The following is a 21,762-nucleotide window of genomic DNA, read 5'->3' on the forward strand; positions in this document are numbered from 1 at the left end:
ATAATAATAATAAACATGACGGCATTATGAATGTTCTAGAAGAGATGAACAAAAAAAAAAAAAAACAAAAAAACCTGTTACTGCACTAATTACAGTATTTAAAGATATATGCAAAAAAAAAAAAAAAAAAAAAAATTAAGATAATGACCTGCCCAGCCACCACACAAAAGGTGATGGCAAATTTATTCACACTACAATACTAACAATTTTAAAAAAGTTTTGTGTTTTTTTTCCTGCGTTTTTATACTAAAATCACTTTGTTCTTTTTATACAATTGATAGTTTATATTCACGTGGTGAGCAAAAATCACACCAGAATCAGCACCGTTTTTTTGTTTTGTGGTTTCTTTTTGTTGTCATTTTGCGTTGGTTTTTTTGTGGGTTTTTTTCTTTTTCTCTTTCCTTTTTTTTTTTTTCTTTTTTTTTCTTTTTTTTTTTTTTTTTTTTTTAATGCTAAGTCCCCAATGGTTCAGTAATGGTAAAAAATAAATCAGTTTATTGAAACCTCATAGCATGTGGCTTAAAAATCAATCGAAGGTGCCCAGCGTTGGGAGAAGTGATGGGAAGGGACGAGCTGGTGGCATCTGGGATCTTCTCACTGTGCCAGGTCCTGGCTGCTGCTGCCCCAGCCCGTGGCCATGAGTCGAGGTTCTCTATAATATATATATCATCCACTTTATTTTTTTTTTTATTTTTTTTTAAAAAAAGAGAGAAAAACTGCTCTTCTTCAGAAGTTAGTGTCTTGCACAATCCCCTTCAAACCTTCCCTCTCTGAAACCACCAATGCGACGGAGAGAGGGAAAATCCTTCCAGGGGTGAATTGAACACTGAGGGTCATGGGGCTGAGCTGGTTGGTGATGGAGAAAACCCTGGAGGGAGCAGGAGCCCAGGGGAAGAGCCTCTGCTTGGCTCAGCTGAGAGCCAAGGACCAAAGGGCTTTGTAAGGACCGTGGGTTTCTTCTCACTGGAAAGAGGAAAAAGTCGGTGGGTTTGGGAGCAAGGAGGGTGCTTGTTAGAAATGTCCTCCAGCTCCTAGGGAAAGGCCCCACTGCAATGTCCTGGGAGAGAAAATTCATGCCTAAAAGCAACCAACAAACCAAACAAAGCAACAAAAACCAACCAGCAGAACCTGCCCCGGGGCTGTGCCAAGCAAAGCCCAAGGCCAGCACCTCCCTTCCCCCTCCCCGCTCCCCCCAGGCCTGGAGAAAGGAAATCCCATCAAGTACTCAAAGTTTATTACAAGTGAACTGGAGATGACTTGGCATGAGGGATCCATTCCATGAACAACGTTGGGAGGATGGGTGAGCTCTCCCCTGGCTCTGGCAACACTTTGCACGTGAAGAGAACGGAGGTCAGGGATGGAAAACAGCAAAAGAAAACAAAAAACCCAAACTGCAACAGCCACCCCTCCACATGCAGCTGTGAAAAGCAGCAGCAGCAGCAGCTTCCCAGCACCCAGGAGGGGATGAGGACACCACAGAGGTGGGGTTTGCTTCTACTTATTCCTCAGTAACAGTCGGAGGCACAGCCTGAAGCATCACAAACCCTTGGCTTTCCGTGAGCGGGCGGGTTGGTTTTTTGTTTGCTCGTTTTAAGGTTTTTTTTTTGTTGGTTTTTTGTTGTTTGTTTGGGTTTTTTTGGGGGGTTGGTTTTTGTTTTTGTTTTTTTTTCCTTTCTTGAAATGGAAATCCAGACAGTCTGTGAATCTATGGGGCTAAAAGAAGTCAGTCTGTGGGGGCAGAGGCTCAGAAGGGGCCGGGTGCCGTGGTGGCAGAGCTGGTGTCAGGGAGCCCGTTCTCCTGTGTGTCCTGGGAGGAAGAGGAGGAGGAGGAGGTGCTCGCCTGACGCTGGGCCAGAGCTGAGCTCGAGTGTTTGCACTTGGGTGAACCACACTGACAGCTGAAATATTTGCCTTTGATGTCCCAGAACCTGTCACCGTAGTCAAAGCTGCAAGAGAGAGAAAGAGACACAGCTGGGGTCACTGCCAAGCCATGGGGCAGAGGGGACAGTGCAGGGGGGAGGGAGAAGTCATCAGAGCTGCCACCACTGGGGGTCTTGCAGAGCTCCAAGGGATGAAGAGAGTTTATGGGATCCCCAGGGGACCCCGAGGACACAACCCCAGGATGAAGCAGCCCAGGAGCTTTCCTCCCACATCCCCGAGGTGGTGGCAGCCCCAGGGGTGGCACTTACCCAATTTCTTCTCCAGCTTCTATGTGCCTGGTGCTGAAGAAGGCAATCCTGGGGAAGCGGAGGTCCTGGTGGGACATGAAGACCCTCACGGGGATGAGGTTTGGCTCACAGAGGTGGTTTATGAAGCGGCTGATGTTGCCATAGAAACGGGCATCGATGCAGTACACCTCCCCGTCCTGCAGGAGAAACGGGGCAGCTCCCATCAGAGGAGGCTGAGCTGAGCCTTGGTGCTGCTGCTGGTTTAAATAAATAACCAGCCTACTGCCTCTCCACTACTTCTCTGGAGAACTCCCAAGAACTTTTCCTCCTCTACTCTGCACTCCCCTTTTACTCCGCTCTTGTCCCCCTCTACTCTGCCCTTGTGAGACTCCAGTACTGTGTCCAGTTCTGCTGTCTCCCAATAGCACCAGTTTGGCCCAGTGGGATTGGTGTTTGGTGGAAACACTTGTGGGTGAAAGGCAGTGGAGAGGGGAACAGGCACCTCTGACTGAACACAAGAGCCTCGAGAAAGCACAGGGGTTTGCAGATAAAAGTGAGTGAGAAACACAGAAATTCCCTTTCCAGACAGCTCAGAGAAGAGGAATATTTTGTTTTCCTTGAAAATAAAAGAACTCCCCCTCAGGGCCTTTTTTTTTATTATTATTCCAGCAGAGAATGACTGTGCAAAGCAGAGACTTTAATTACAGAAGCTAATTTCAGTTGCAGAGAGGCCAACAGCAAAAGGATCCATTAGTGGTGCTCAAACTCCCTTTTGGGCAAGCACCTTGCAGCCATTACTGGCTGAGCTGTGCCAGAGCAGCCCAGCAGGGAAGATGTCCTGGTGACTGGGGGGGCATCACCCCACATCACACACACTGTTACCACCTCTGACTGCAGTTTTAAGTCACTGCCATCACCCTCCTACTTTTACCCCTGGAAATGCCACTGTTGGTGAGGACATCACCCACGATTCACCCAGTGACCACCTGGAAAGGTCCCTGCTCTCCAGCACGTCAGCCAAGGTTGGTTTCTTGAGCAAGGGGATGGAAATCTCCACCTACAGCATCCTCCCTGTGCAGCTGCTGGGGAGGACAAGTCCCAAGCAAACTGCTTCCCACCTTGCCAGGAGGGTATTGGGAGAGTCACAGGGTGGAAAGCAAAGAGGAGGAGAAATCATAAACCAGCTCTGGGGGAGGCTCCTCAGAAGAGGAGACTGTGGAAGGGCTACACAGAAAATAGCCATTTCCACCCAAAATCTCCAGTGCCACCAGCCAGGGACTAACCTAGAGGCACAGGTCAGCTCTTGCTCACACACACACACACACACACACACACACACACACACACACACACCAGGGTGGAAGTTCCCTCTGGTTTTCAGCTTCATTACAGTCTGAGCCCTCTGTCTGAAGGCTGAGCACAAGACTCACCACTCACCATCTCTTTGGGGTGTTCAGTGTGCATCACTTCACAAGGAAGAAGGAAATGGGCAAAACAATAAAGCAAAGCTTCTCTGGCACTAGCTGATGACAGGAACAAGATGGAGACTGTTTTACAGCTTTCCTTGGAAGCCACCCTACTTCTCTGAGTCCCCACCTCACCTTTCTTCCCTTCTCCTTTGCCAAAGAAAGCCTGGAGCACTGGCCTGGCTTAAAAGCTTTTTTCAAAGCAAGATTTCTGCTCTGAGCCCCCTCCACAGAGCAGCACAGGAACTACCAGAACAAGCATCAAGTCCCTGCCAGGGTTATCTGACAGATCTCTTTGTAACTGAGGGTGTTTTGCTTGGTTTTGTTTGGGTTTTTTTTTCCAGCCTTTCAGCTTATCTTTTGATGAGGAACTCACAGAGCTGCCAATCACCCCAGCTGCACGGCTGCAGAGACACCTGAGGATCCACAAATGAGCAACTGGACTTGGGATGCCCAGTTTTTATAGTAGAGCATCTTCTGCATCCAAACTGGTGTGGTGGCCCTGTGCTGCTGGGCTCTGTCCCCAGCTCAACAACCCCAAGCCTTATCTCAACCCCTCTATATTTTGACTAAAATGCCCTGAAAACACCATCCTCCTCTTCGCAGGCTTCCAGGTCGTGCTGTACATCCAGATGGAGACAAATTTTCTCTTTGCTCTTTTGGAGAGGGAAGACCTCGTGTTTGTCTCCTCAGACACTTTCAGATACAGTACCTTGTTGTCAAGGTCAAAGAGGTAGGAGTCCTCTTCACGGACATCTGCCTCAGAGTCAGATATCAGCTCACCAACATACCTGTGGGCAAAGGGGCAGAAATCAGATCCCCACACAATCACAAGCTTGGGGTAAAACACCTCTTTCTGGGAGGAGGGAAAGGAACACAGCCCAGCCACAGGGGGCAACCCACAGCCTTGGCCATCCAGGTCATCTTGGAGCCACCCAGGCAAACTTCACTTGGCCAGCTGACACCAGCTGAAAGCCTGGCTCCAAACTCACTCTTTTCAGGGCAACATTTTTAAACAAGTTTTTTTTTTTTAATGTAACTGGTCAAAATACCCTGGAACATACAAGAGGGACAGGCACAAACATTTTGCTTTGTGCTGCAAGCAGCACAAACATTGCAGTGGTGCACAGGAGAGCCAAGATGTGATGTGTTCATCTTGGCCAACAAAGACATTTGCAGAAGGAAGCATAGCCCTGGGGAAAAGTACATTTTGTTGGAAGCAAAACTCCCTGTGTGATCTGGTGTGTCAGTCTTCCTCCCCTTTAATGAACTTCTTTATTTGAGGGTAGCAGAGAGGTGGTGGTGTCTCCATCTCTGGAGACTTTCAAAACCCACCTGGGCACCATCCTGTGCAACCTGCTATAGGGGAACCTGAGCTGGCAGGGGGGTTGACTGGATGAGCTCCATGAGCCCCTTCCAACCCCATTCTGTGATAAGCAAAGGATTCACAATACAAATAAATATTCTTTGCAGCATCAACAGAGACATCCATGACCAGCAGCCATGGCTACAGCATCCCTTAATTTTTTTCTTCTATTTCTGCAATAATCTACCCCAGCCCTTGAGCCCAATTCTATAAAACACCAATATGTATCTCTAAAACCCCCCTAGCACCTATTTCTATGAAGGACACAAGTCCAGTCTTATTTAGAAGGTCTCAACTCACTGTAGTATAGCAATAAAGAAAATGCTTTCCAAAATGTTTAATAAAGTGTATAAATCACACATGAACCTTGGGGTTCATAGAACTGTACAACATCAGGTTGGAAGGGACCTCAAAGATCACCTGGTCCAACCCTTTTAATACTATTGTTTCTATGAGATGTCTCAGTTTCTGTCGAGCTGAGACTTAAAACTTCCCAAAGCAGGGGGCTGACAGCAGTTTTTTTGTTTGCCATAGATCTGAACATTTTTGTTCCTCAGCACTTCACTGAATCAGGACTGCAACATGTGCTTAATGCCAAATGCTTCCCTGTTGGGCTGAATCAGCCCAGAGCCAGAGCTGTGACACTGGAAAACCTCTGGAGAGGGTCAGCATTGAAAGAGAAAAAAGATCCAACATTAAAAAACCCCACTTGTTCCACATTGCCTTGCCCTTGAGCATCCCATACCCACAGTGAACACAGCTGTGTTCACACAGCTCAACTCAACTCAAATGTATTTTTTTTTCTCCCCATTGCTTGTGTTTCAGAGGGGCAAGAGAGCAGAGCACAGAGCCCAGGAAGAGGGAGAAGGGGTGGAGAAAGCTCCATGCTACAAGGCAAAGGACAGAGCAGGAAACGGAGTCAGGAAACCTTGGAGGGAAGCAGCTGGGCTTGGTGCCAACCTGAACTGCCTGAAAAGCCCTCCTGGAAGAGGAGCAAAGCTCCAGGCCCTCAGGAAGTGACATGGTTGGGTGAGGCAATGGAACTGAATTCACTTACTCGCACACAAAGGTTCCTGGTGGAATGTCCTGCATTGTCCTCACACCCCAACCCATCTTCTGTGTCCGGTAAAGCTGCAACCGAGTCCTGGAAAAGAGGAAAGGAAACCATAGTAATGGCACCCAGCAGGAAGATGATGAGTTTTCAGAGATAAGAAAAAAAAAACCAAAAAAAAACCCAAAAACCCACAGACACACAAAAAAAACCAAACCAAACCAACCCAGCAACCTTCCAGCACCATGAACTCAGAGGTGTGCCCCCCATCACCACTGTGGGTCCAGCCCCATCCCCACTGCTGCTCCCAGAGTGTGGGTACAGAAACTCAGGTGGGAACTGCATGGGGACAAGGGAGAGGCACCCATCAACCCTTTATTCCTGCCCAGCAACACCCACTGAGGTGCACACCGAGGGATGGGGGGAGAGGGGATGGGAATGGGTGCTCTGTGTGGTTGCAGTGCTGATGGTTCACTTGTAGGATGCCCTAATCCCAGCACCAGTGCTGCTTTTCCCCTCCATGCAGACACCCAGCACTCAGGGGGAAGGTGGAGGGGGACCTGAGGCAGCTTTAGCTCTGCAGGGAGGGATGCTGCAGGGGAGGGCAGGGACCTTACACTGAATGAAGAACACCTTGAGCTGAGTGCTCTGATCCCTTTGCCCTCTGCTGGGGTTGGTGCATTCAGCAGCTCCATCTCACCCAGCTCCATCCTACCCAGCTCCCTGGCTGAAAGACAGGGAAGAAACACTGCAACTTGAAACTTCTGGAGGTAACAGCTGCTCTGTGGAATTTTACTGATGGAGTTTTGTAGGCAGAGGAACAACCCCGTGTGTCATCTGCCTCCTGCTCAGCCAGCAGGTGAGTTAAGTGCAGGATGAAGAGTCCCCAGGGCCACGGAAAGTTCTGTCCCCAAGGGAACCAAAACCCACTCTCAGCAATGGTGTTATTGGAACCAAGAGAAACCCAATGCCCAAACAGCTATAACACTGTTTTTCAGGCCTGGTGGAGATCCCCCATGTTTTGCCTTGTCCTTCACAAAGCTCCGAACCAGAGAGCCCAGAACTGGACCCAGTACCCCAGATGTGGTCTCCCCAGGGCAGAGGGGGAGGAGAATCTCCCTTGACCTGCTGGACAGGCTCAGTGCACCTCAGGATACCCTTGGTCACAGGGGCACCTTGCTGGCTCTGCTGGCAGGATGGGAACATGTGTGGTGCTGAGCAGAGATAATTTGGGACAAATCTGCTACAGGAACCACAATGGAGCAGGAGCATCCAAGTGTCTGAGGCCCAAATGCAGGAGGTTCCCTTTGCTGCCTCCCCAGGGACAGCTCTGCCAAGCTCAGGGACAGCTTTCTGGCAAAGCCATTCTCCCAGGCTCATCCTTGGGTTTCCAACCCTTTCCATCTTTCAGAAAAAACAACTTTTGCAAGGCAAAAAATGCAAAAGCAACAGCTCTAGCTGTACAGTTCCTAAATAAACACCCACACTGGAGCTCTGGAGCTTGGCAGGGAAAACCAGAGAGGGGTAAAGTTCTGCTGAAAAAAATTTTAAAAAAAGCATTGAGCTTTTTCCTCACTTATTTTTAACATTGGAAAATGTCATTGAAACTACAAAGCTTGCAAAAAAAGCCAACAATTCTCAGTACTACAAGAAATTAGCAAAAGTCTTTTTTTCCAGTGGGATTCCTCTGAAGTTTGTCCTGATCCACTTAGTGCAGCAGCAAACTTCTCCACTGCAGAGGTCCAAACCTCTGCATTCACATTTTCAGTCTGGCATCAAAATCCTAACAGCCCAATCCACAGCACCAAGGCCAACAGGGATCCAGGTCAGGGGGAGCCATGCCAGCAATCTGGGAATTTTAAGCAGCCAAGTCCAGGCATGCTGGCCTGTATTGCTAATACAGACTGCTAATTTATAAGATTGTCTAAATTAAAGCTTTGCACTTGCTTTTGCTGCTGTTTTCTGCACAGATCTCCACATGAGAAGTTCTATCTAGGCTGTCTGTGCAAACCCACAAACCATTTCTATGTTTTATGGTGAAAGAATGCTGCAGTTCCCAGTGACAGGGTGCAGGGACTGAGCTCCTGAACCCATTGCTGCTTCCTTCCCCCAGCAGCACACAGGAACCCACTTGCAGACCACCCCAGATTCTGTCTCATTTGGGTTTTGTGGGGTTGGGAATGAGCTGAGAATGAAGAGCCAGGAAGTTCATGTGCTTGCTGTTGGTTTTGCTCAGAAAAACTGAGCTGGGTTCCTCCTCCTCCTCACCTGAGCCCGTTCTGCACCACACGGTTCCTGCAGGTTCTCCAGCAGGAGCAGGCATGGTTACACTCAAAGATCAGGGGTGGCTCAGCCATGTTGAACTCAGGCAGGAGTCGTCCATCCTGAAAAAGAGAGACATCCAGGAGTGGATTAATTGTCCAGGAGTGGGTTAATTGTCTGTCTCTGTCACCCCTCCAAAGCAGAGGCCAAGAGCAGAAATTCCTGAGTGTAAATACAGCCCCCAAGGTGAAGGCATGTCCTGACCATCCCAAAACCAGCATCAGACCTCACCTTCCACTTTGGTTTTCCACAGTGACAGTGGCTCACTCCTCACTGTCACTGACAGCTGACAAACACCAAGAGACCAGAGAGATTTTTGCTGCCTGGCAGCACCCTACGCATCGCCACCAAAAAAAAAACCTTACAGTGATGTGCAAAAAAGCAGAGTGCATCATCATTAGCATCGTTTTGCAGAGCTGGATGGGAGGAGCAGATGCTCAGTTTGTCTCTGGAATAAAGCCTACACATTCCAGATTACAAGGCCAATACACCAAACTTGTGTGAACCACGTTATCTTCCCAAATAACACTCCCCAAAAAGTTGCAATTCAGTTATTTACCATATAGGGATTAAGGAAGAGACACAGTTCATCATATTTAGCAAATTTGGCTTTTAAGGCTTGGAAGATGTATTTATTAACAAATAAATAAAATGGCTACAAAGCAAAGAGAGATGCCAGTATTCCCACTGGGAGAAATGTGCAAGAAATTCACACAGCTTCTGATCTTAGCAGAACCTGTCCAAATATGAACCTCAAAAACCTCCCTGGAGGATTGGAGCTGCTTATCCAAACCAAACCAGGCTTCTGGCAATGCTGTTGTTACAACATCTTTACTTTGCCTTCATCCAGGAGGATCACAAAAAGAAAAGCAGGCAACAAACCTCTCACCACCCTCCCCTTGTTCACATTTACAGCACTTTCTGTGTTGCTCTGCACTGGAAGCTGATTTCAGGCCTGGGTTATTAAATGCTCTCTGTCACATGGGGATAATTAATGGCCCAGCTGGCATGACACTGACACAATAAATGACACCAGCAAAGCTTCCCAGAGTTCACATTTTGTTATTAGCACACGCATCTCAAAGCTGAGACTGCAATTTCAGGCATTTTAAAACTAAAAAATAGAGGAGTTGAGCAAGGATCTGGTTTTAAGGTATTCCTTTAAGCCCTGAGCTGTGCAAAGCTCAGCTCACAGCCCCTGGGCTGAGCCAGGGGAGGGTCAGGGTCTCACCTTATCATACCAGCAGCGCATACTGAGCTGGCCACACATGCAGTTACTGGAGGAGCAGTCATCTATACACACACAATACTGGAAGAAAAGACAAGGGGTTAACTCCACCAACTGAAAGAGCAACTTCTGTGACTGGCTCAGAGAGGAAACCACAAGCTTTTGCCTTCTCCTGCTGCAGTTAGCCAGCAAGATACCCAGCCCCATCTGCTCCGTTGCATTTTTACCCTGTTTTTTACCCCATGTGCAATGAACACCCAGGGATCCACACTGAGCCTCCTTCACCTCTCATGAGAGGATCTTCCCCTGGGTTACCACCCTCCCACCATGCCCTGTGAGCTCTGCTCCACGCTCAGGTGGAGAAGGAAAGCTCCAAAGAGGAGCTGGGAGATGATGCAACTGATGTCTGAGTCCTCCCCTTGCCTCTTCCCAGCTGCTGCTTCCCCAGCATCCCCCAAGCCCATCACCAGCTGCAGCACAACAGGGCTTGGACACTGCAAGTTCAGGTCAGAGAGGGCTCACCCTCACCCTGTGCTTCCCCACAACCCAATCCTTCAAGAGTTTCCAGTATCCCAATGAAGACCTTGGCCTGGATGCTGCAGTCAGCAAGAAGACAGCAGGAGAAAGGTCCCCAAACAACCTGCTCACTGCTGCAGGTACAGAGCACAGGAAAAGGACAAATTGAGGCTGAGGATACAGCACACAGCTGAACACAGAGGTCAGCTCAAGCCTCAGACAGCAGAATCCCATCTCCTGGAGTAAGAGTGGGAGCTGAGGACTCCAGCTCAGCTCTAGCTGGAATTTGATGGCAATATTCAGAGCAGACATCCTCATTTTGAATGCAACACCCATTCTGAGGTGCAACATCCCTGACTGCACACACCATGGCAGGAAAAACCCAGGTGGGCAGAGAGGCTGCCCCTGTACCTGTAAATGAGTGATGTTTCTATCGATGTCCATGGGGGAGGTGACACAGTTCTGTGACACATACTTGTAGTTGCTAGGACAAGGCTCACTGTCCACTGAGTTGATGCAGGGAATAGGGATCCTCTCATAGCCCCGAGCAATGTCTCTGTCAGGAGGAGAAAGAGAATCCCAGAAAGTGAGGGGTTGGAAGGGACCTGGAGAGATCCTGGAGTCCAACCCCCTGCCAGAGCAGGGTCACCTCCAGCAGCCACACAGGACACATCCAGGTGGGATTTGGATGTTTCCAGGGAAGGAGAGTCCACAACCTCCCTGGGCAGCCTGGGCCAGGGCTCCCTCACCCTCACAGGGAAAAAATTCTTCCTGATATTTATACAGAACCTCCTCTGCTCCAGTTTATAACCATTGCCCCTTGTCCTGTTGTTGGTCACCTCTGAGAAAATCCTGGCTCCATCCTCCTGGCTCTCTCCCTTTACATATTTATAAACATTAATGAGCTCACCCCTCACTCTCCTCCTCTCCAAGCTGCAGAGCCCCTCAGCCTTTCCCCATCAGATGTTCCACTCTGTCATCTCTGTGCCTCTGCTCTGGGTTCTCTCCAGCAGTTCCCTGTCCTTCTGGAACTGAGAGCCCAGAACTGGACACAATATTCCAGACGTGGCCTCTCTAAGGCAGAGCAGAGGGGGAGCAGAACCTCTCCTGACCTCCTGACCACCCTCCCCTTTGTCACAAAACAAATACTCCTCCAAACACGGGGCCACTCAAAAATCACCCTGGGGCAGGATTACTGCCTTTGGTCACTGAGCCTTCAAAACCTCAAAGCAATTCCAACCAGAACAGAGTTCATTTTTTTCCTACCCTGCCTTACAGCCTGTTCTTTGTGCTTGCAAATATTTCCATTTGGAGGGATGAATTTACAAACCACTGCCTGAATCAGCATGTGCTTAATTCTTGCTAAGCTCAAGCTGACCTTCACACCAAGCCAAGCATGCCCTTACAGCCCTTCCCCACACCAGCAGGGAGGTTTATTTCCTGACCCAGAAGCAAAACCAGCCAGGTCCTCACCTGTTCACAACCTTATCTATCTGGACAGGCTTCTCAGTAGATGATTCCTTGAGAGTCTTGTTCATCTGAAGGGCCACCCAGACCTGAGAGTTAAGGCTGGAGCACTGGAGTGGAGTCTCTCCCTCCTTGTTCTTTAAAGTGACATCCGAGCCCCGGGAAAGAAAGAGACTGCAAAACAGCAGGAGAGGATCAGCACCCCCCAGGAGACACCACAGAAGGGCAAAAGGAGCTGAATCCTCTAGAGCCACCCCTTAGCAGACAAGAAAGAATCTGTAGTAGTGAATAATCACCTGAGGATTCTGCATTAAGCATGGTTCAGTGAATCCTTCAATGAGAAGGTGCTGGCAGGAGGCACAGACTGGAGCTCTAGGCACTCACCAGAGCTCTGGGCAAACCTCACCTTGCTCCAGGCATGCCCAGTACCTTGCTGGTACCAGCCTAACTTCAGACAGGCTTGAAACTCTCTCTGGCAGAGAAAGATATGGGGTGGGAAGAGGGAGCTGGAAATGGAAGAGTCCGACAGGAAACTGGTATTGGACTTGGCCCTTTTTTATACTCACCAGCTTTTGGTGAGTACACATGATGACTTTATTCATAGCAGTGAGGAAGGAAAGGAAAAGCCCTGTTACCACATTATGCCACGTTAGTTGTAAAATAAATCTAAAAATTTAAAAAGCTTTAATCAAGGATGCCTGGCACCTTTCTGCTGGGAAGCCCAGCCTGAGCACAGCCCCTCTGCCCAAGACTCCAGGACCACCCCAAGTGCTCTGATCTTTTTGACACCATTTCTGGCAGCAGCGAATGCTTCAGAGCCACCACCCCTGCCAGCAGGTGATGGAGAAACAAACCCTTCAGCCCAGTTTTGTTCTGTGCTTCAATGCCAAAGGCATTTCAAAGGCTTGCCAGCCAGTGCTCAGGTAGGAAGGAGTGAGAGGGGAAGGGAGAGGAGCAGCAGGGCTGGAGCTGTACTCACACCACACACTCGTAGCGGTTCTCCCTGGCTGCAATGTGCAGGGGTGAGTCCCCGTGGATGTTGACAGCATGTAAATCACACTTAGCAGCCAGCAGGATTTCTGCTATATCAACACAGCCAGAAAAAGCAGCCCAGTGCAAACAAATGTTTTCCTCCTGAAGGGAAAGAAAAGAGAGGAGAGGCCGTTTAGTGTGCTGAAACCCTCCTGCTTTGGGACTTCCTACATCTGCAGCATCCAACACGTGGTTGGCAGTCTCCTTCTCCTTCCTACTTGGAGAACCCCTCTTATAAAGACAGGCTGAGGGAGTTGGGGTGGTTCAGCCTGAGGAAGAGAAGGCTCAGGAGGACCTAATACCAATCTTCCAACACCTGAAGGGGGCCCACAGGGAAGCTGGGGAGGGCTTGTAGTGAAGGGAAAAGGGGTACTGGTTTTAAACTGGAAGAGGGGAGATTTAGAATAGAATGGTTAGGTCTCTTCCAACCCAAACCATTCTATAATTGCACATTTCTCCTTCTGGCTGGGACTGCCAGGGTGGGCAGGGAAATCAGGGAGTTCTCACTCCAACCTCCTCCACACCCTCCTGCACACACAGCAGTCCCTCAGACACACAAATCATCTGTCTCTAAGCCCTGGAAAAAGAAGCTGGATCAATCCATGAGAGAGGGGACAGACATGAACAAACCCTCCAGGAAAGGTTGGAAGTTGAGCTGTCCCAGCCCAGCAAAGCCAGCAGGTCTCTTAGAGCTGCAAAATTCAAGAGAAGAAGAGCCCAGCCCAAGCTATAGGTGTATGAAGGGGCTGGAAAGTGAACCAGGAGTCACAGGGAAGGCAATCAGTCTGACTTCAGGCATCTCTTAAATACTGTATGTACTCATCTCTCACTAGCAGCACTAGAAATAGCTGAACACTCATCTTTTTGATGGAGATATTTTAAGCACTGATATTCTGTTTTCTGTTACAGTGCAATTTGCAGCACACTGTGAACCCTTCCCTGGGGCAAGCTCTAAGGACATCGATTACAAGAGTGCAGTGATAATAATGGGCACCCAACTTTATATATATATGTATTTTTAAAGCAAAATCAAAGCATGTCTTTTAGTCATCACAACTTAATTTAGATCCTTATATGGGGAGGCTATTGCCATATAGGCTGAGAAAATTGGGTCTGTTCAGCCTTGAAAAGAGAAAGCTCAGGGGACAACTTATTATGATGTTCCAGTACTCAAAGGTGGCTACAAAACAGATGGAGACTCCTGGTTTCCAAGGAGTCCCATGGACAAGACAAGGGACAATGGGCACAAGTTGCTCGTGGGAGATTCTGGTTGAGCACAAAAGGAAAATTTTTCTCCATGAGGACAGTCAGAGACTGGAATGGTCTGACTTCAGGGGAAGGGGTGGATTTTGTAAAGTTTGAAATCTCAGCCCGATTGTTTATCTGAGATAAACAATAATATTAGAAGGGTTGGAGCAGATGATCCTTGAGATCCCTTCCAACCTGAAATCCTAGGATTCTATGATATAGTGGGGAGCCCTCTTTACCCAGCTTCCACCCCCCATTAAGGGAACTTCTAGAAATTAAAAAACAACCCCTAATCATGTACCCATCTAGAGGGAAAATTCATCCACATGCTGCTGCTCAGACAGGTTACAGACACCTGGGCTTTGCTTTGCATTGCTGCTGCCTAACAGCAGCATAATTACAATCAAAACCATTTCTCCCAGAGTCTGATGTTTCCCAGCACCAGTGACACTGCTGCTTAATGACTGCAATCAGGAGACACCCAACATCAGGATGCTGACAGATCTGTGATACATACAGCTGCTAACAGGGTGGGGATTTTTCTTTCAAGAAAACTGTTGACTGAGCTGATGTGATTCTCATCATCTCCCGAGTGATCTTGTACCTGGCAGCCAAAGGTGGGATCTGTGACAGCTCAAACCACCCAGGCCTGGGCAGGGTCAGTGCTGGGGCTCTGAAGTTGACACAGCAGCCCCAACACCCACCTCTCCTGCCTTGACTTTTAGCTTTTAGCAACAGCAGCAGATCCAGACCTGCCTGGGAAACTTAAACTGCCAAGGAAACAAAGGTTCCAGCCAAAAAGGGGCTCTCAGACTGGGGACAGACTCCTGGGGAGCAGCTGGAGCCTTTCTGAGACAAGAGTGCCCACACCTACCCCCACCAGCACCCAGGACACAGGAGGAGGCATTCAGGGTGACAAATACAAACCAGCTGCTGACATCCCTTGGAGTCAGAAAAGCACTACCAGCCCTGGATAAGAAAATACATTGCCACGAGGGGGGGACCTTGCTGTCCTGACTCTGTGCAGAATGCAGTGATGCTTGTGACCCTCCAGTTATCAAATTATCTCATGCCCAGGCTTCCCTTCAAGTCCTGCTGGGGCCAATCCATCCAGAAAACATGAAAATGATCTTGTCCCCCCGAAAAGGCATGAGGGACACCCCTAACCTCAGCCCAAGGGGGAGCTGGTAAGGCTGGACTCGTGGGGGACCTGCCATGCCCAAGTGACAGCACTGCAGACCCAGCTGCATCAGAACCAGCAAGGCACAGAGCTCACCCCCACCTGCAGCATCTCTTACAGTATCTTCACAAGCTATGGCAGAAGAGCTGGAAGGATTTCTTGCCATCTTGTAAACTTCTTCCCAGAAGAAAATTCTCCTACCACACACTGGTCACTCACTGCCCCAAGGCTCCTGAGCCAAGTGACCACCACACCTCCCTGCACTCAGCCAAAAAATCTGCCTTCTCGGGCTTTTTCAGTTTTCAAAGAGAAATCATGGCTCATTTCCAAACCAGATCCCAGGCAGAACCTCACATTGTCACGGATGTTGATGTCTGAGCCCTTTGCCAGCAGCAGCTTCACCAGCTCAATGTGCTTGTACTCAGTGGCCCAGATCATCGGCGTCCAACCTCCATCATCCTGGGGAGGGGAGGAAAGGAAAGGAAAGGGTGAGACAAGCAGAAGGGGCAGGATGGATTCCTGCTGGCTTCACAAGCCCCTGGGCAGCCACAGCAAGGTGCAGCTTGCCTGGAAGGCATGGACCCCTTCCCTCCCCACATCTGTCTCATTGCTCCCCTCTGCACTGCTGCAGGAAGAGGTCCCTCAGGGTCCTGTTGGTGATTCCAACCCCCATCCTCAGCAGCCTGGGCTTTAGCTGCAGCTCAGCACACTGGCAATGGGTCTCCAAGGTGTCCACATACAGCTGACTGTCCAAAAGGCATGACCAACACTCAGCTCAAGCAAAAAGCTCTTCCAAAAGCTCCCCAAGCAGCCTGGAGGAGTTGTCCTTCCCCCAGCTGCCTCATCCATGGCAATGGAGAAGCTCTGGGATGCTGGGTCAAGCTACCCACAGCATGTCTGTGATCCCAACCCCCCTGCTAGGAGGGGCACAGTGACACTACTGAGAAACAGGCTCCACCAGTAAATTAAGGGTGAAGGAGAAACTGCAGATTGAGGCACAAGGAAGGGAAGTTTCCAGGAGGTCACTGGAAGGGATCCCTTCCTCCAGCAGACCAGGATGGATGCCCATGGCACTGCCACCCTCTGATGTTTCTCAGGTCCCCTCCAGCAGCAAGGCTGTAACCACACTGCAGCCAGACACAGGTCCCTGACCTGCAAAAAGCAGCTCCTGCCCCTGGCAAAGGCCTCACCTGGCAGTTGACATCCATCTTCCCGTTGGAGAGGAGATACTGAACAACATCATAGTGCCCCTTCTTGGCAGCCAAGTGCAGGCATGTGGAGCCCTCTGCATCCTGCACACAACCACAGAAAAAGAGCTCAGAGGGCACATCCCTTCCCAGCACCTCCCATGTCCCTCCCAGCAATGCTCAGGAACCAGCAGAGCAGTTCATGGATGGAGAAGACTCCAAAAGTCCCCAAGGTGCTGGCAGGAGGAGTGAGGGCAGCTGCAACCAACACTGCACTGGGGGGTCCTGCACAGGGGCTACCAGAAGCCCCCCAAACCAAGTCCCCATCTGCAGAGATAGGAGAGAAACCCCATGAAGGTTGAAAGGAAAAATGCCTCTGGGAGCAGAGAATACAGAGTCTGGTGGAGCTGGACAGGCTGTGAGTCATGATGGAGACACTCCCACACTAACCCCAAAGATCTGGAGCCTGATTTTTATCAGGTGTTTATATCCCAAGAGCTCAGCAGACAGCAAAGGCCCAGAGACCAGGAAATAAGAAGGAAATGAAAGACTGAAAAAGCAAACTGACTCCTTCCTGCTGAGCCCCTGGAAGCAACGTCAGAGGCAAGAGCTTTAGGGTGCTGGCAGCAGAGAGCATGGGATTAGGAGCAACCCTGTGAGCAAGGAGGGGATGTCTCAGGTCAGAAATTACATTGAGTGGGCTTCTTGGGGCAAAGAAAGGATTTCTACTGCCCAGAAGTGCCTGCCACATCTGAACTGCCACAATTTTTCCCTGAAGTTAGCATGAGCCAAGGGCAGCACCAGTTGTGTTTTAATATTTGAATGTTCCTGCCAGTTCTGAATGGGGTTTTCATGTCCTATTGCTGGGATCAAGAGCTTCACCTGGGCTCTGAGAAGCCCCTGCCTGCCCCAGCCCTGCCCTCAGCATCCTCTCTGCCCTGCAGGGCTCAGCACACACCCACAGCAGTTCATGTCCAGAATTCTCATCAAAATGGCTGGAGATGATTTCAAATTGCAGTGTTGCTGCTTTCACAAAGATGACTAATTTGGTGCAGGCAACTAATTAACATAATAAACTAGTCTAGACTTCAGACGTGATCTCAGGCTTCTAATTTGCTTTTGCAAGCCCTGGATTTTTTTCCTTCCCTTTACCTTTAGAGGCAAAAAAAACCCCACCTCTTTTCTCCTACACACGAATAAATCAGGTGAGAGGCACCTGGACTGCTCCAAGATGCTCAGGACTGTGGCCAGCACGAACCCACACGTGCCCATCCTGTCCTTTCCCAACTCAGAACCAGGTTCCCAAGGATCTATTTAAGGGTTGGGGTGGGCAGCACTTGATGTCCTGTGCAATCCTCCTGGCCCTGCCCCATCCTCCCCAGCAATGACAGAGGAGGGAGCCAACTGCACCAGGATGTAATGAAATCCACGTGGGGAGGGGTTCCTGTGCTCCAAATAGCATCTAATTTATGGGACTAATAAAGGATTTGGGTATTCTTCCAAGCTTGCAAAGCAACAAAAGCATGCTAAAGGCAAACAGACAGCTGCATTTTATTGTATTTGTTGAAATTAAGGGGTAGAGTTTAAAGGTGGGGTCTGGTTTTGTCACTGTGGGGTGATTGCAAGGAACTGCACACGAAGCCTTTGAAAAGCAAAGCTTCCCCTGCCATTTCTGCTGCCTTGGCAAGCACCTAATTACCAGCCCATTTGAAACTGTCACCACCAAAGTTTCATTATTAGAGCCTATAGAAAAGGAAATTTAAAATCAAACTCCCAATTCAGGGCAATGGATTTGTGACACTGCTGCTTGTGGCCCCATCTGAAATCCAACACCCCCTGATGTTCTGTGCCACAAACTGATGTAGGAAGTGGCAGCACTTGCCCCAAATTGCTCACAGCCAGGACATTGCAGCATTAAAATGATGCTGCTGATAACCTAAAGCCCTGCCAAGCCTTCATACCCTAATAAGGCAAGTCCATTTCCCCTCTGCCTCTGTGCTTCCACCCAAGACTGAGACTCTATAGAGAAAAAAAATGCTGGACAGAGGCTTCTTTGGGAGAAAACGATAAGGAATAAACTGCTACCTTAGGATCTACCAGTGCTCCAGCCTTGATAAGGTATTTCACAGTTTCCAGATGGTTGTTTTCTGCTGCTTCCATCAGTGGGGTCCTCTGGTCTTCAGAGCAGGTGTCAATATTAGCACCAGCCTGTTAGGGGACCAGAGGCAAACACAAGGACAATTATAAACATTTAGCAGAGGGAAGATGTGGGAGTAGAGATGCAGTAGTAAGGTTTTTTCCTGAAATTTTGCCATATTAAGCAGGGGGATGGAGGTGGGGAAAAAAGTAAAACCAGGAAAGAAGTCAGTCCCACTTGACCTGTTTTGGAAAGCTGCACACACTGCCTGCCCTCTCCTGCCTTCTACAGCCAGTAAATGAGCAAGAACCAGCCAACAGCTGGTATCAGATTGCTCTTGTTATTAATGCATTTTGTACTGCTATTTTATGTATATTGTTTGTGTACCAATTTGGGAAAATCAGCCTCTTCCTTCTTCCAGCAGCTTTGCAGCTTTGTTTTCCCTGGTCTGTAATTTCTACGGACACAATGAGCAGAACAATCAGCCCATCCCCATGTCACAAGCAGGAGGAACAATTCACTGATTGCAACAGAGGTGGGACCTGTAGAAAAATGCTGGAGATTGGCTTAGGTCCCCCTCTTGAAGTCAGCAGTAACATTTCTACTGAGGTCTCTGAGAATACCATCAGTTCAACGTGCAGTGCCTCGGACCAAAATCTCTTTTCCAAAACACCACAGAGGCCTGCACCTTGCCTGCTGTAACTCCTTGGCTTAGCTCTGTAACCCACCCAATAGTTAAAAGAAAATCTCAAAGCAAGCCCAGTTCCTGAAGGCCACACACACCAATACCTGCAAGAAGCATGGGCCTGCTCACAGACTGACTCAGGCTCACCTGGCACAAGAAGTTGGTCCCATTGCATCCAGGTGCCTCCCACTGAATGCATTTCTTGTGATGACTTTTAAACAGCCTGAGCTATTTAAACCAGCCAGAGAAGAGGAATTTCAAGTTTAACAAGCTATGGACATTCCCAGCCCAACACTGCACTACTGCAAGAGGCAGACATCAGGGGAGAGATGAGATGAGATGAAGGATGCTGGAAATAAACCAACCCTACTGATACTCAGGTCAAAGTGTTTGGCACATCTCACAATTTTTCCTCCTTTTACTTGTAGGAATCATTCTGTTGCCTTCATGTGCAGTAACTGCAGTGACCCAGAGCAGCAGGGCAGGCCCACAGCTGCATCTTCAAACAGCTCTTTGAAAGCCTCTGACTCCAGATGCTGAAACTCACCATCCCAGCAGGCTGGTGTCCAGGGATGTGGCATTGCTGCCTTCAGCCATGCAGGTAAACAAAACATCCTTCCATTCACTCCAGACAGTGCAGACCAGTACAAAAAAAGAACTGTAACTTTCTAAAACCTTCCTTTTCCTTAACCTTATTTTGGAATGGGTTCAATGAGAGAACCCCTATGGTTTTGACCAGCTTCCCTCAATTAGGATCCAAATCTCAGGCAATAAACCAAACCTCCATCTTTCCTTTGTCCCTTTTCATTTACACTGGAGAGGAAAATCCTGCTGGAGCTACTCAGGCTTTGACAGAAGGAAAGACAGGCTCTGCTAGCTTCCAGGCTCCAGATCCTACCTGCTTTTGCTACAAAGAGCAACTTGGCAGCAGTGTGCAGCCTGCCAGCTGTCAGCCTGTGCTGGTGTGTTGGGCAGTGACCTCTCTGCTGGCTGTGTCCAGGCACTGGGGCTCCCACGTGCCCCACGGTGCCCTACAACAAAGCTTCACATACTCACTGCCCCAGCAGTAAAGCTTGCTTGGAAAACAGCCTAGAAACACAGCTTCTGTCATGTCCTCTGAGACCTCACACTACTCTCACACTACTCTCTACCACTCTTCCCTCAGCAAACCCTGACAAGAAGGAGGATTTTACAGGAGAGATGTTTCAGTGCTGATTTCTAAGTGTGCTTTAGCCATGTGGGGCAGGAAACCAAAACCCACCAGTAATTGCTTGTCCAAAAGAACAGAAGTGGAGACAGACCTGAATCAGCATATGGCAGATGTCCACGTGGCCAGACTCAGCAGCAGCATGGAGAGGAGTTCTCTTATTCTGATGCTCCATTTTAAAATTAGGATCAATTCCATCCACTGAAAAACAAAGCAGGGATGCTCACAACCACAGGTCAGAGATTAGAGAAAAGCACAACAAGAGACCCAGTTCTCAACTCAAAGCTTCTAAAAGATGGGTTCCCAGCTCATCCTCAGCCCTTCTCAAAACTCATCACATATTCAAGCCAGAAAGCTCTCAAGGCAGTCCTGGAGACTTGAGATGTGCAACAGCCCACACACCAGGAGCTTCAGAAACAACCTAGAATTTAATACCTTGAAGGCATTATAATTTCTACCCAGGCCATCTCATGCAGCTTCGTAATTTCCTCTCTTGATGCAGAAAAAAAACCAAAAAACCACTGGCAACAGAACCTGTAGCAATAGAACAAGGGGTGATGGGTTTAAATTAAAAGAGGGGAGATTCAGACTAGAGATAAGGAAGATTTTTTTTTTTATGATGAGGGCAGCAAAACACTGGCTCAGGCTGCCCAGAGAGGTGTGTGAGGATTCATGGCTTCAATCCTCACAGGTCAGGTTAGGTGGGGCTGTGAGCAACCTGATGTAGCTGAAGGTGTCCATTCAGTTGGACTGGATGATCTTTTATGGTTCCAACGCAAACCATTCTATGAACAGCAAAAGAATAAAAAGGGAAAAATGCTGCTTACAGCAATACTGGAGTTGGAAACAACAAAGAGCTGGTGCTTACCTGGCCTTTTTGTCTCACCACTATTAACTGCAATTAGAATTTGCAATCCTCCTTGCATCCCTGCAAACACAGGGCTACAAAGTGCATGGCGTGGACACGAGCTCAGATCTGGCCAGAGATTCTCACAGCTGTGCAAGGACTGGCAGATGATGATGACAGCCAGACAAAGATGTCTGGGCATGATAACAGGTTGCATATGATGAGGCCATAGTTAAATATCAATGAATAACATTTTCTGTGCTATTGAAGACATGAACAATGAGGCTTATGCTTGTTAGAAGAATCTGATAAATGAAAAGAACAGAAAGCATCCAAAAATGTACTGAAAAGTACTGGAGTGGAAAGGAAAGGATGCCAAGGAAACATTGTGTCCTTCAGGGGGGGAGATTCCTTGGGAATATTTGTTGATAAAACCAGGCTTAGCACCTCCAAGTCATCTGGTGACAGACAGCCATGAATCCTCAAAACAACCCCCCTGCACTGAAGGGCTCTTCCCTTCAGATGGTTTTTAGCTTAAGCTGACTCCCATCTTTTTACCCCTCTACTGGATGCAAATCCCCAACTGTCTCACTGATTGGGAAAGGAAAGTTCTATTGGACTGGAAAAAAAAAAATCACAGGTAGGTCATCTGGAG

General features: G+C 48.7%; 1 protein-coding gene across 21 annotated transcripts in view; it reads right to left on the reverse strand.

The window, feature by feature from the left end:
- Nucleotides 1–1,217: 1,217 nt before the first annotated feature.
- The window catches only part of EHMT1 (euchromatic histone lysine methyltransferase 1), a 93,517-nt gene continuing 72,972 nt past the window's right edge, over nt 1,218–21,762 (reverse strand). For all 21 annotated transcript variants that reach the window (XM_071766551.1, XM_071766559.1, XM_071766552.1 and 18 more), the window contains 13 exons: nt 20,355–20,461; nt 18,317–18,439; nt 16,235–16,336; nt 15,399–15,503; nt 12,564–12,718; nt 11,591–11,758; nt 10,529–10,673; nt 9,605–9,682; nt 8,320–8,435; nt 6,058–6,144; nt 4,347–4,425; nt 2,190–2,365; nt 1,218–1,946 (listed from right to left, as the gene is read on the reverse strand). In XM_071766551.1, coding sequence (XP_071622652.1) covers nt 1,745–1,946; nt 2,190–2,365; nt 4,347–4,425; nt 6,058–6,144; nt 8,320–8,435; nt 9,605–9,682; nt 10,529–10,673; nt 11,591–11,758; nt 12,564–12,718; nt 15,399–15,503; nt 16,235–16,336; nt 18,317–18,439; nt 20,355–20,461 — 1,643 coding nt within the window. In that variant the 3' untranslated portion in view covers nt 1,218–1,744. The remainder of the gene's footprint in view (nt 1,947–2,189; nt 2,366–4,346; nt 4,426–6,057; nt 6,145–8,319; nt 8,436–9,604; nt 9,683–10,528; nt 10,674–11,590; nt 11,759–12,563; nt 12,719–15,398; nt 15,504–16,234; nt 16,337–18,316; nt 18,440–20,354; nt 20,462–21,762) is intronic.

Source organism: Heliangelus exortis, chromosome 22 (genome assembly GCF_036169615.1).
Source record: "Heliangelus exortis chromosome 22, bHelExo1.hap1, whole genome shotgun sequence".
NCBI classification, from domain to species: domain Eukaryota; kingdom Metazoa; phylum Chordata; class Aves; order Apodiformes; family Trochilidae; genus Heliangelus; species Heliangelus exortis.